Raw genomic sequence first — 14923 nt, 5'->3', positions numbered from 1 at the left:
TTGACAGAACCTGTAGAAAAGGGTATGTTCACTTCAATATACATCCGTGTAAAGGAGATGATGAGGATCAGCTAGGATCAATTTGCAGAAATTTTAAACGCCATTGAACCAGACATCTCCAAACAGAGCGATAATGACTAATGGGCCTAAAAGTGTCCCACAGACGTGGCCTTGCTTCATACTCGCTAATCAAGGTTTCTGGCTGTTGATCAACAACCACGACGTCCCCTTTGTCCCTGTCCGCCATCTTTGTTGCAAATGATGCTGGAAGCCTTGGCTTGAAAGGAAGACAGGGATTCGTGATTCGCTAGCCGCGCGAACGTGACTCAATTCAGGACACAACTTTGTTGGAAGAGCGGCAAAACACTTCAACATTGTTGGGTCGAGCAGAATTGTTGGTCGTAATGTTTGATCAAAAGCAAACTCTATCCAACACTTGATGGAACAAAAAATGTCGGACGAACATCTTCGAACATGGGTGGCCAAACGGTCAAACAATGTTGGATCGAGCAAAACTGGAGCGTTGAATCCAACTTTGTTTGATAGTTTGGCCAGGGCTTAAAATTCTTTAGGGAGCTTATCCCATTGACTCCCAGGGGTTCCCCATTGACGAGTAAAATCGTCTGGCGTTAGACGGTTTGGACGTCAATGGGTTTAAGACGCGCGTTTTCCCTTTTAACTTGTCTTCACACAACCACATTTACATTGCTAAGTATCTTTTCTCCATTAGAAATGATTAGTATAAAAAGCTAGGAGACACCACTGTCCTGGCACGAGAAATGTCCTCTTCCGGTTAAGCAACGACAGCCACGGCAAAGAGAACGTCATCTCAAAATATAAATTTGCGTAATGTTAAGCGCTACGTGACTATTTCAACCTTTTTTAATATGACAAGGGTGTTGTAGTTCCTAAAAACGACACTCATCGGAACGGCGCATAATTTAGGAGAGAAAATGAAAACTTATCCTCAAGTGCTGACGTTCTTCGTAAAACCTCAAATTTGCCTATTTCACGTTGTTGTTTTGATGACGACGGCAAAGAAATGGACAAAAGTGAAAAACGCACGTGCAGAGCGTGCAAAGCTATTGTTTTTGCCCACTAAATATGCAAATTTTTGACGTTCTCGTTGCTGTCCCCGTCGTCAATTTTAAAAGGGAGTTTAAGAAACGACGACGGCTACAGCAACGACAACGCCAAAAAGCAGTGATATTATTGGTTAAAAGAACCAAAATGATCGTACTGCACATGCGGCACGCATTTTTTAACAATTCTCTCCCGTACTCGTCACAACTACTACGTGAAATGACCAAATTTAAGGTTTTGACGACAACGTGGACAAACTACAGTGAATCTTTCAGTCTCACTCTTTACTTCAAATCCGTCCTTACCAATCCAGTAATAAGGACACTTCGCTCATATTGAATAATATAAACAAGATGGAATAATCATGAAGTACTTAGAATAGCTCAAACTTATATTTTGAAATGACGCTTTCGTCGCCGTAACCGTCGTGGTTTCTTAAACTCCCTAATATTTAGGGAGTTTAAGAGCGTTTTTCATTTACCAAGAAATTCCGGAAATTCCGGTTGGGATGTAAATGGAACACACGTTTTTGGTTCGTTCCACTGGAAAATTTCCGGAATAAACGGAACTTCTGAAAAGGTAGTCCTGTTTTCCCGTTGGAAACTTTCCGATGGAAATGCGTGTTCTATTTAGAACTTTTGAAAAGTCTTACCACTTCCAGGCTATTCACGGCCACATTTTTAAATTTTGGCGCGTAAAGTTGCAATCACTGGGCGGCGAACGGACCTGAGTTAAATGGAACACGTTTTTAACCCAATGAAAATTTACGGAAATTTTTTGTAAATGGAAAACGCCCTAAGAAACGACGACGGCTACGGCAACGACAACGCCAAAAAGCATGAAATAGCAGTAATATTATTGGTTAAAAGAACCAAAATGATCGTGCTGCACGTGCGGCACGCATTTTTGAACACTCGTCAAAATACTACTACCTGAAATGACCAGATTTAAGGTTTTGACGACAACGTGGACAAACTACAGTGAATCTTTCAGTCTCGCTCTTTACTTCAAATCCGTCCGTACCATTCCAGTTTTAGGTCACTTCGCCCATATTGAATAATATAAACAAGATGAAATAATCATGAAATACTTAAAATAGCTTAAACTTAAATTTTTAAGTGACGTTTTCGTCGCCGTAGCCGTCGTGATTTCTTAAACTCCCTCAGTTGTCGTCATCACCATGACTCTACTTATTTTGGGTCTTTGGTAGTTCTGAATAAGATTCCACAATACTCTCTAAATAAGTCAATGGGCTGCCTACAGTTCTTTTGCTGCTAAAGATTGTATCTTAATCAAGGGAATTTGAATGTATATCTATATAGAAAAAATGCCATTTAACACATGTAATCATTGATGGTGTCATTGTTGTCATTGTCACTTGTTGTCATAGCTGTCTTTGTGGTTGCTGCCATCATTGGATACCTGTCACTGTCGTTTTGTTATTGTTATCGAAATCTGCATTCTGCTTTTTGTTTTTATTGTTGTTCATATTTAATTTATTACTTAAGGCAAAAGAGGTTTAAAAAGTTTGATGCGAACCATTGCAAAATTACACAATTCACTGGAAAATAAGGTTTGTTGGAACTACATCACCAAAAAATAGCTCTGGACAGCTGCCTACCTTAAGATCACGATGAATGATTACAGGAGTACGGGTGTGGACATACTGCAAGGAAGGATCCAGACATAAAAATAAGTGACAGCTAGTCAATTACAGAAATAGGTGACATGGTGATAGGTAATAGGAGGGCCCAGCGGCCCGGCGGCCCGGAGGCCCACACAGTTTTCTTGTCCAGCGTTAAGTCCACGCGCATGCACAGATTTGCATCGGCTTTGGCAGCGCAAATGAAAGACGTTGAGTTTGAATTCGTTTACCATTTTACTAATCATTTCAATCCTTTTCGATCCTTTCTTTCGTTGCATGTTGCTAAGTGAAAAAACGTCGTCATTCTCTGTTGTTTTCGTCAGTTTACAACAACAAACAGAAACAAGGATTCAAATGATTAAAATGGTAAACAAATTCAAACTCACCGTCATCCATTTTGCACACCCAAACCCGATGCAGATCTGTGCATGCGAATGGATTTACCGCTGGACAAAAAAACTGTGGAAAATCAGGACTGGGCTACCGGGCCTCCGGGCCACCAGGCTGTCACAAACCGTGGACCGCAGGCCACTGGGCCTTGGGCCTACTTTTAGCAAAACCCGTGATCATAGGAGGAATTAAATACCGTAACTGATAGGATCAATCGAAACTGTGATAATTTCACCAACCAGTTAACAACCTCAACCTACCATTTACATGTAAGTTAGGCGGTTGGAATTTTTGCTGATGTCACTTCGCATTGGTTATGAAATATATTTTGATAGCCAAAAGACGCTTAAATGAAAGTTTAAGTTTTTGAATAAAAGTATTGGATAACGCATGAAGCAGTGGAGGTAGTGACCCTAACCCAAACACAAACCCTAACGCACACTGCCAAACTTCCACACTTCCACACTGCCAAACTTCCACAATGCCAAACTTCCACACTTCCACACTGCCAAACTTCCATGTACTAATTATTTGTGCGTAAATTTCTCGCATTTGCATTCTTTTCTGATGACGAGTTCTGTGCTCCTCTACCCGAAGTAAAAGCCAGATATTTCATTAACTAACTCTACTGCAACCCACTTTTTGAACGTCCCGAAACTGCTCAAGCCTTTTTTGGATTTAAAGTGCCTATCACCTTAAAACACGCTTTTCCACAAATTAACTTATTCTCCAAAATTGTCCCAAATACACTGTATGTGTTGTTTTCAGAATCTTTAGATTGAAATTTCACTTTTTTACTGGCTTTGAATGACAGGAAAGTGGTCATACTTTGATCCAAAACTGAGCAAAGAATGGAGATGGTTCGAAAACCGGGGTTGACGTCACATATTAATTTGCATCGCTGTTTTCAAAGAACTATCTCAAAGCAAAGAGTCATGGGTTTGAATCCAGTTGAAGACACCTGAAATTTTCAGGTGTCTATAAGATACATTATTGCTTAACTTGTCCAGATAGAAGCGCGATGATCACTTCAATCTTTCGTCCATAACCTGCACTTGAAATATACATTTCTTTCATTCAATGTGACAAATGATCTATGATAAAAAGTACTAATATTGTTACAATATGGAATAATATTACACAAAATTATATCCACGAACTTACATCTAAGGCATCCAGTATTTGCCTTAATGCTTCTGCAGCATCCCTTTCACTGTAGTAGCCTCTATCTACAATTCTGCAAAAAATGATTTATGCTTTAATATATATAAGTTCACCAATTGTGAGCCCCTAATATAATAATAGTGTAATATATTACTATTAAAATCTGTCGCATTATTGACGTCACTTTGTACTAGAATTTACCTTTCAAAGAGTTCTCCACCAGTAACTAACTCCAGAACCATGTGGATATGTGTCGGTGTCTCAAAGATCTCATACAACTTTATCTTCAAAAGAAATGTTATCAAAATAAATAATGCTAACCGAGCGTGAGGGCTATACTGGGAAACATTTTCCAGTACAGTCCCAATCAAGTGAGGTTATTAAGTTGTTATTGCATAGCATTGTTTCTTTGAGCAATCGGACACTTCTCTGCTTGGTGAATGTTCATAATCTCCCATCTTCCATTAGCGAACTATGAACGGTAACCTTTTACATGTAAAACTAAATTCTGCTTCCTATACATGTAATATTGTACCCCTATGATAAAAAAATTCAATTTCAATTTTTTTTTACACTTTTTGTGTTTTGCTTGATCAACTTGAACTTCCCAGGAAAAAGAAAAAAAAAGGAATGGACTGTTTCCAAGGTAATGGTCTATACTGTAAAATCCGAACTGAACCAGTCAGTCAGAGTTCCCCATTTAGCCTGAGAATTGCTTGCCATATAATTGAGGCAAAAAAAATAGACATGTAGTGATGCCATTTTTGTGTCTATCCTCAGATGAAAGGTAGACGGTCCAATATTAACAACAAGTTAAAACATGCAACGAATTTACAAAAAAGTATATTGAAAATAATTATATAAAAACACATAGAGTTCTAATAGTTTTCTTACACTTACTATATTTTCGTGTCTAATATTTAGAAGAATGCCAATTTCAGTAGTAATTATTTTTTGGTCCACCTGTTGGGAAAATAAAACATGAACAAACTGAGCCACAAAATGACATATCTATAATGCACAATGTCACGTAAAAAAAGAGACAAAATTGGCTGTATTCATAACCAACATCAAGTTAACAGAGGTGCCAACCTATGGAGATCTAAAATCTGGAGATTTTTTCCATCCGGTCTCCCCACCCCTCCCCCCTCGATCAACCTACCCACTCCCCCTCCCCTCCTCCCCCCCCCCAAAAAAAACGCACCCACCCATCCCCCAGCAGCTCCTTCAGAATACAAGAATATTCTGCCGCCATTGTGAATGTGCGGGAAAACAGGGTACTTATGTCAAGAATTTTTATTGGTTAATCGGAGATCCAATCAAACAATCAGTTATATGGCTATGACAGCTGAAGGAAGCCATTTTGCTTAGTTCTATTAACTTGTGTTTGAAACTCAGAGATGAAGAAATGCATTAAGAAACAATGAAACGAGTTTAAAAAAATCGATTTTTTTAAAACTTGGGGATGCAATTTGAGTCTAGAATGGAGACTATATAACTATATCTGTCTCGCTAATTGCCAGTGCAAGTACAGTAACGACACAGCTCAACAAGGTCGAACCGAAAGCAAACTATACACCTTATTCCAAAATGGCTGCTAATTTATGCAGATACAAATTGGCCCTCGTTGCCTCGTTCAAGATAAAATATTCTTTCGAATTTTAAGATTAAGAACGAGGCATCAAGGGCTAATTTGAACAAAAACAAAAGAATATTTAAATGGTGGCCATTTTGGAATAAGGTGTATGGCACCTCTGGCTGCTGCTATACGATCCATGTATGACCTTAGAGCACAGCTTGCAACCAGCTGGAATCAGCTGTATGCTGGTTTTTGCAGAATGTTTAAAATAATGTACTTTCATTTTCGCCCTGAAAAACCCCGATGGGGATTGGTTAATACAGCGTGAATATATATATATATATATATATATATATGTATGGCTGATTTTCTGTTGTTATGTATGATTAAAGCTGAGCTGGGACATAGACGTTGCAAGCCCATTCATCCCTGAAGCGTCCTGTATTGACAAGCAAAATCATCTGGCACTAGACAGAGTAAGAGATTCAAGATTCAAAAGGTTAATGTTATAAATATTAAATTATTAATAATATACATTAAAAAATTCCTCAAATCTGATTGGCTGAGAGCAGTGCAGTTCAAGTGTAACACAGTGCAAAAAGTGTAATACACCAGTGCAAATTACACATCAAAATTATGGATTATGATTGGCTAATAAACAATAGAGTTTGGTCAGAACCAATGAAATCTTTTGTTTTCAAATCAAGCGCACGCCCTGGATGGCGCAATTAATAGGATGCGATTTTTCCCTGATTGCCTGATGCGCGTGCAATTCTTCTGCTTAACCATGCCACATTTTTTCATGTATATTATTAAGTTATCACATGATTGTTCTCCTGCTATTTGGAATAAATAAGCACTTGTAAATTTTTTCAAAGACTACAAATTGGTCGTCTTACTTAGTCCAAATTGCACTCGAAATCATGTGATTATCTACACTAAAACTGCCATAAGATATGTTCAGAAATAATTAATACATTATCTGAAAATCCTCTTAATCTTCCAAAATGTAATATAATTTAATAACAACATGTAAATCTGATGATTCCATGGAGGTATCTCAAAATGGCAAAAAATGAGGGTTTTCTAGAATATTTTGGCCTTTATATCTCTTAAATTTGTCACCTTCAAAAAAAAAAAAAAACACAGGTTTAAATAATTTTCATATCATTTGTACACCTACGCTTTAATTTCGTGGGGTGATCAAAGAAAAATGCCTGGCAATTTTGTTTCAATAAGGCCCCGTCCATACGTATCCTGATATTTTTTGATCCACAACCTTTTCTTTCGGGATACACCTTGCATCCACGCGAATCCAGCGAATTCACTGGCGAATCCGGAACTTTTCCAGTACGCTCTCCAGAGTGGATATTTTTTAATCCAATATGAATTCGGAACCGTGTGGATGCCAAATCCGGATATTTATTTATTTATTTACTTAACTTTGCCAGTCAAGCTGACAGAGCGCCACAACAGCTTGCGACAATTACTGTGGCCCCTTTTTCACCCTCCCAACCATGATACACAAAAGGAGACAGACCACAACACCAGGAACTACGTGCCCTTATCCGGATGTCGGAACAAGGTCGAGCCTACAATTGCAGTTCCTTACCATGAAAATCAATTCTCAAGATGGCTGCCGAGGGCTTCACGGCGCATGCTATGTCACCTCCGTTTGAGGAGTCCTGAGCACTGGAGTGAATCCGGATACGTTTTGGATACGTGTGGATGGGCAAATTCGATTTGAATACACTACGTGTGGATGGAAATATTTTTTAATCCAAAAAGGAAAAGTTGCAGATTCATAAATATCCGGATACTTGTAGACGGGCCTAAGTAGTTTCTTATGTATTTAAAATAATGGAAACATTTTTGCAATTTTTAAAATGCACATTACAAAAGTGGTGACAGCATGGCAAGACGAGAGTCCTTTCAAAAAAAGTATAATCCACTAAAATGGTCCTTGAAAGTATTCTTACTGAAGGGCCTCAGAACTAAACAAGAGAAAAGAATTCAAATGTATCCTTGAGTAAAAGCTAACAATATCAGGTAGAAATTAGTAAAATACCCGACCACTCTTGATTAAGATCTCTCCTGTTTTCGAAAATGATTATCAGCTGCTATATTTACGTTGCAATCAGTCCTGACATCTTTTAAATTGCAAACAATAAGAGTTTGGGACCCCGATGACATATTTTCTTTACATTATTGTGCACTAAAAACATAACATAGTTTCAGACCACCGGGTCAACTTTGCAATTGAATTCCATGGGCCGATGCACTTAAACACTGTTCATGATAATATCCATTTAATTAACACAATGATATCACCTGAATGACTACAAAAAATTAATTCAGAGACATGCACGGATCATATCGAATTTGTTTATGCTGTAGATGGTAGATCAGATGTCACACCACGTATTTCATAAACAGTTTATGATCGAACGATGTACATGTATACCAGGGAAAAAATTTAAAACAATCATTTTAATAGCATTCACTTTGAACTCGTCTGGACAAGTTTGTCGCCTTAATTGCAAATCTTTAATTTTTGTTTCGCAACGACAAGGTCTTCATTGTGACCAAATAGAAATAAGCTTAAACGCCATACCAGTAATATTTTTGTTTTAATTGAAATTTGCAACGTTGTTTGATACAACAAATATCGAATAAGAAATCACCTCTCTTACAAATAATTATATTGCTTCTGCTCGATTGAAAACCGTCTTCGATGAACATAAACATATCGTGAGATGTGACTTGGCAACTGTATATATCTCCTGCTGATTCGTGCACTGGGAAAATCGCGTATCAAATTTTGTAGTAACTCTTCTAGCTCCAGCACACATTCAAATACATCAGGAAGTTGTCGCCGTTCAATCAAAGTAAGTCTTGAATATTCTTAAGCCGTAAATGCAAGAAGTGAAAAAATGGGACTCAAAAATCTGACTCACGGTTTTGATTATCGTCTTGACAGCAAAATCTTTCCCGGTACCTCTGTGCTTGGCGCGTTTGACGATGGAAGAAGCACCCCTACAAGTAGTAACAAAAGGAAAAGAACATTTAATTGCTCGATTTATCACTCATACACGTTTCAAACAAAACCAATGCAGAATAATGCGTAGCTTGTCAAGGACGATCGCTAAGTGGTCTTAAGTCGCTAAAGGATCGACAGCAGAATACGCCATACCTTCCTAGTTCCCCGGGTTCGTAACAATAAGAGTCGTTGATGTCGCCTTTCCGCGAGTGACTAAACATTGAGGCTTTCGACATGTTCTGTGAATTGTCAGCGAGCCCGGTGGATACTGAGGGTCTCAAACCCCACTGTCTGTCGGCTAGCTCTGAAGGACGAACAATTCCGGAATAAATTATCGATTAAACCACGAGAATGACATGCCGAAAAGTTCACAAAAAAACACAATTGCATGACGTCACCGTTTCTTCCGGGGATCTTTTCGTCATGGCGATTAATCTGTTTTTACTTCTCATTTTCCGCAAGACCTTCCTCACACGATATTAAAAATATCTTGTCATTTAATTGATTAACAAAACACCAATTCTTTTGCTAGTAGGAAAAAGAATTATGATAAATTAACTTAGAAACTGAAGTTTCTCCTTGGACTGTCTTAGCAAGCAAGCTGGTGCCTATTGTCTGTCATATGTACTTATTTTTTGAATAATCATCAAAACATTGGCAAGCTGATTTTTTCTCAGCAATTAGCAGTAAGAACGCAAAGGAAATGAACTTGGATAGCCGCTTGACTCAACTTTTAACTTTAAGCCGGAAACTTTAAGACAGGCATAACGGGATATTAGGATGTATTTTCAAAGCAAAATCGGAAGAATTTTTTTAAACCTGATATTAAAGAGCACTTTTCTGGTTTAAATTCGGAAGACTTAATAGTCAGGCAAAAGCAACGATGCAAGATAATTTTGAATTCAAATTAACAATTAGATTTTTTTAAAAATGAATGCAAATGCTAATATGTGACAAAAAAACTATCAAGTCAGGTAGATTCATCTTTTTAAAAATAAATTTGAAGGTTTGAAAATTCTGGATTTGACCTGTTAAAGTAAAATCTTAGAAAAACAGTTTTACTCTATGTCCCTCAAAGTTTAACGGGTCGCTGAAAAAGAATGGCCTTTTACTGAGCCGACTCAGGAATCTCAATGCAAGAGAGAGCTTGCTCTCAGGTTATTGTCTAGTCATTATTACGCAGCACTTTTGTGATCGAAGAGTGGAAATGTCACTCGGCGTAAGCGGGTAAATATTGAGAACAACAATTGTCCGGACTAGAACTTAAACTCCATTGACATAAATGTGTAAGGAGCGACCAGAGTACAAAACTTGGCGAAGGATCTAATTAGCAGTCTCTTACAAGGCAGTGCCTTCCGAAATAGGCTTTGTTGCGTTCGATCGAAGAAGGCCGCGTCCTAATTTTTTTCAGATTGGGTGATTGTGTGGTCTTGCCAAAAGGAATCGAGATTTTTCTCTGTACGCTAGAAAATTAAGGAGTAGCAGAGGCGTAGGGGCACCCTTGCGTGGATTCTCTCACGTGTATTGATCAATCTCTTTTTGTCACACTTGACAGGAGTAAGAGCTACTGTTTCAGTCACGCTTTCCGGTTGGGTTATTTGATCTCGATATGTCACGTTATTCAGAACCCATCTCATGATCTCACTGACCATTTTCGTTCGCATCGTTCTCCGGTGTAACGCCTTTTTCGTTTCACCGAAAGGTTTTGCTTTAATAAAAACCGGGGAGCCAAAACCGGTTACACTTATGGCACAAGCGAGAAGTGAAAGGCTGATCAAACAGTAAATGAATAGCATCCAGAATAGATATCATTCCTTCATCGTTCTATCAGTTTTGTTCTTTTCGGTTTCGTGAGCATGCATTCCATTGACACCATGTGTAACGCGCGGGCGTGGCTGTAAAGATTCACAGAATTTTCTATAGCGGCTTTTCTTTTTAATTAATATATCTTTAAATTTTGTGTATTTAGTTATGTACCTGTATATGCTATGTATTTTAGTTGTAAATGTAATGTCTCGAAGATATTAGCTCGTGTAGTTATTCTGAAATTCCAGATGAAATAGAGTTTATGCATGCATGTATGTATGTTAGCTGTACCAGGGCGCGTGCGCACACTTTGTAATGTGCGACTTCAATGCTTACCATATGACAGATAAAATTAATTTTCCCTTGAATATATAAGCAAACGAATTCTCACGCTAAATTGACAAGGGCGGTTTGGAGCTGTGCGTAGGCGTGGGATTTGTCTCATATGGTTTAGGGGCCGACATATCTTTCCCTCGATGCCGTACCGGGAGGCGAGGTCGGAAAGGGGATGACTAGAAAGGAACTGACGAACCAAGTACGAGCTAATCCACCTTAAAATACCGTACGACCTCAGTCTTTCGTCAGAACAGAATTCAAAATATTTACTGGCAGGTAAATTAAAGTCCCCACTCTTTAACTTCCTTTCGATAAACCAATGAAAGGAGCTTGAGCTTTTGTAGTCGTTGGTTATAGGTCAAGTAAGGTAACAGTAAGCTAGTAGTTCGCCGTTGAACCCTTTCAAGTAGTTTAATTAATGTGACACTCTTTGGGCTCCATATCTCAGAAGCGTACTTAAGTCGAGAGCGCACAAAGGCTAAATATAATGATCTGAAGGTAGGTATAAATTTAGCGCTTCTACTGTTTAGTGTGTGTCTTATAAAGCCCAACTTTATTGGCTTTACTCACTTGACTGTAAATGTGCTCTTTGAAGCGAGCATCACTAGTAATTATAATTCCAAGGTCTTTCTGGCTACTAGTTTATTTTTTGACCATCCATCTTGTAGTCGAAGATAATAGGCTCACGCTTTCTTGCCGCTGTACAGACTGAGCATTTTTCAATGTTCAAATACATTTTCCATGCGTGGCTCCACTCAACCAGGGTGTCAATATCACTTTGCAGCTGAGCGCAATCACTTACAGATCTTATAGTGTGAAGGCACGTGGCATTGTCAGCGAAAAGTGCTAATGTGGTATCATCAGATACAGAGAGTGGCATGTCACTGAAAAATACCACAAATAAGGCAGGACCAAGCAGAGATCCTTGTGGTACTCCTGATGTTACTGGCAACCACTCTGAGCTTTTCCCATCGATGACAACACGCTGCTCTCTGTTATATAGATAGCTACAGTAGTAAACCAATTAAGGAGAAGACCTTTGATGCCGTATTGCTCCAGTTACATAGCAAGTGAGGTTGAGACATGGAGTCAAATGCTTTCATGAAGTCAAGAAAAGCAATCTGCTGAAGATGATATATTTTGTCAGCAATAAACTCAAAAAATTGATTAAACACACAGCGTTCAGCTATCTTCGACACCAGGCTCAGTAAAGAGATCGGCCTGTAATTTTGTAGATCATCTTTTTGGCCTTTTTTAAAGATGGGAACAATATTGGCACGCTTTCATTCCTTGGGGACTTGACCAGTTCGTAAAGACAGGTTGATTAATCGGGTGAGTGAAGGCGCTATTTCAGATGCACATTCCTTTAGAAGTCTCCCAGGGATCTGATCCGGTCCACAGGCTTTGTTTGGGTCAATAGCTCTCAAGGCTTTTGTCACCTCACCAAGACTTGCTTGGATTGAATAGAGCTCATTACCATTTGTTTGCAGTAATGGAAGTGTTCCTTGGAATTGAACTAGACTTAAGAAAAACAGAGGCGAAGAAACCGGCGATTGAATAAATCAGCCTTGGCTTTAGGGGTAGAGGCTTTAAGATTGCCCAATTTAGCTCCCTTAGGTATCCTGGATGCCTTTGTTTTAGCTCCATATAAAATGACCAGAGCCTTTTTGGATTGTCATGAAGGTCAGATTGCATGTTAACGAGGAAATCCCGATTTTTTTTTTTAGTGGCAGTTTTTATTTGTTTCCGCAAAGATTTGTACGCATTCCAGTGTGTTGATGAATTACTTATGATTTTTTAGACTTTTTCCATGATCGATCCTTTTGTCTAGACATGTTTACTGAAACAGGGGGGTAACAATCTGCGTGACCACTTATAAACAAAAGAGAGAATCTGTGATTCAATAACATCATTGAGCTCGTTAAGTAGATTGAGAGATTTGAATAGAGGTTCAGAATGAGATTTTGGTTCAGTGAAAGATATTATTCTGATTGCTCTTGTTTGGATAAGAAATAATTGTGTTAGAAATGAGGGAAAGGTTAAACCTAGGCCTAGATACAAATATCTCAAAAAATGTTCTACATTTCTTTCTAGAAATTCTCATAAAATTCCTAAATTCCTTCTGAATTTAGTCTAAATTTCTTAAAAAATCTTCTAAATTTCTCAGAAATATCATTTTTTTCTAACGTTAATTTGACCCATTTTTGGCTTTATATCAATTAAAGAAATGAAAAAAAAATATACATTATTATTTGAATAGCAAAAGATGTTGCAGGGCTGGTTTATTTTAAGGTATAATAAGTAAATAAAAACATCTAAGCAACTCGATTTCATCAATTTCTGTTCATTAATTAAATTTTGCAATTTGCCATAAGTGCTTTGCAACACGGATCCCAGACCGTGCAGACAGGGAAACACGAAAACAACTCGTAAAATTTAATATAAACCGTTTTTTTTTTTTTTTTGCTCTTATGAAGTACCTTTTTTGTGAAAATTGCTCTAAATATCGCATTTTTTTCTAAATTTCTCAACATTTTCTAAATTTTTCAAAAACTTCTAAATATCTCAAAAAATATCGCGATATTTGTATCTAGGCTTAGTTAAACCCCAGAAATGGACACCATAAGTGAGGATTTTAGTCACTGCGTACGAGCCTAGAAGGCTCATCAGGCCTGTGCTTATCTCCGGTTTCCTTAGCATGAAACGACTAGGAGTATTTCTACTCCCCCTTGGATGGGATGCTAGTCAACCTCGTTCCCAGGACCTTTTCCCTGGCGCCCCAACCCCAAGCCAGGGAAAAGGTCCTGGGAACGAGGTTGGGATGCTAGTCACCCTTTTATACGCCTGGGTGGAGAGAGGCACCATGAGAGTAAAGTGTCTTGCCCAAGAACACAACAAAATGTCCCTGGCCAGGCCCCGAACCCGGACCACTCTATCCGGATCATGAAGCCACCGTGCCTCCCAAGTGAGGAACGGATAGATAAGAGAGTAGTTTAAGACCCTGTAAATCAGCTTTCTCGAAGTTGTAAACAAAGGGTGAAATCCGTTCTCTTTTTACTATGATGCTAATTTTAAACTGGACACCAAGATGATCGGTAGATATTTGGCTCTCTAAAGTCGATATATCAGATATTCTCTCAGACTGATTTGTGAATAGGAGATCAAGAATATTACTGGTGTCGTTAGTAATTCTCGTTGGAGTCTGGTTCATCTGTAATAAGAATGAGTCGTTTTTAATTTCACAAAATAGACTGATGATATTGTCAAAGCCAGGAAGCTATTTGATAATTCCAATTAATGTCAGGTAAATTAAAGTCGCCACAGACTTTTGCTCATGGAGCAAGATCAAGAACACAATTACGGAGACAGCTAAAGCCGTTGTTACACGTTGAAACTTTTAGCTGAAACTTGTGCAACGGCGTTCCGAAACATGTTTCAGCAGGCGTTGCACTGTGTTACATGGTCGGTTTCGTGAAAATTTTTGAGCTTCCGTTGCGAGACGAGTTTCACGAAAAGTAGAACCGCTTTCTACTTCTGCAAAGGTCGCAGCGATCTCAGTGGCGACAAAAACGAGAGTTTCACCGTGTATCACCACTTTGTGACACTGGTCTCCTTCGCTCTTGTTACGCTTCCCTGCGTAAACCAATCAGAAACCGGCTAAGGCCATGTAAACAACATTTCGAGACCAGTTTCAACGTTTCCGAACGATTTTCGACCTTTTATGTTACACGGTGCAACGCCTGCTGAAACTTTTTTTGCAGGGCAGTTGCACATAAGTTTCAGCTAAAAGTTTCAATGTGTAACAGCGGCTTAAGATGTGTGTCGACGCCATCATTGTCAATGATAAGGAAATACCTGGAAAAAAACGTTCTGTTCCCAG

General features: G+C 38.6%; 1 protein-coding gene across 1 annotated transcript in view; it reads right to left on the bottom strand.

Annotated features, from left to right (window-relative positions):
* Positions 1-9264, bottom strand: part of LOC137992206 (calcium/calmodulin-dependent protein kinase type IV-like) — a 13669-nt gene extending 4405 nt beyond the window's left edge. Inside the window, exons 1-6 of the mRNA XM_068837393.1 lie at positions 9055-9264; positions 8819-8897; positions 5183-5245; positions 4484-4566; positions 4283-4355; positions 2705-2749 (exon numbers count right to left, since the gene is read on the bottom strand). Coding sequence (XP_068693494.1) covers positions 2705-2749; positions 4283-4355; positions 4484-4566; positions 5183-5245; positions 8819-8897; positions 9055-9137 — 426 coding nt within the window. The 5' untranslated portion in view covers positions 9138-9264. The remainder of the gene's footprint in view (positions 1-2704; positions 2750-4282; positions 4356-4483; positions 4567-5182; positions 5246-8818; positions 8898-9054) is intronic.
* Between the last annotated feature and the right edge of the window lie 5659 nt (positions 9265-14923).

Source organism: Montipora foliosa, chromosome 2, assembly GCF_036669935.1.
Source record: "Montipora foliosa isolate CH-2021 chromosome 2, ASM3666993v2, whole genome shotgun sequence".
NCBI lineage: Eukaryota > Metazoa > Cnidaria > Anthozoa > Scleractinia > Acroporidae > Montipora > Montipora foliosa.
Note: the sequence above shows the minus strand (reverse complement) of the source record. Positions and strands in the feature narration are given on the sequence as shown.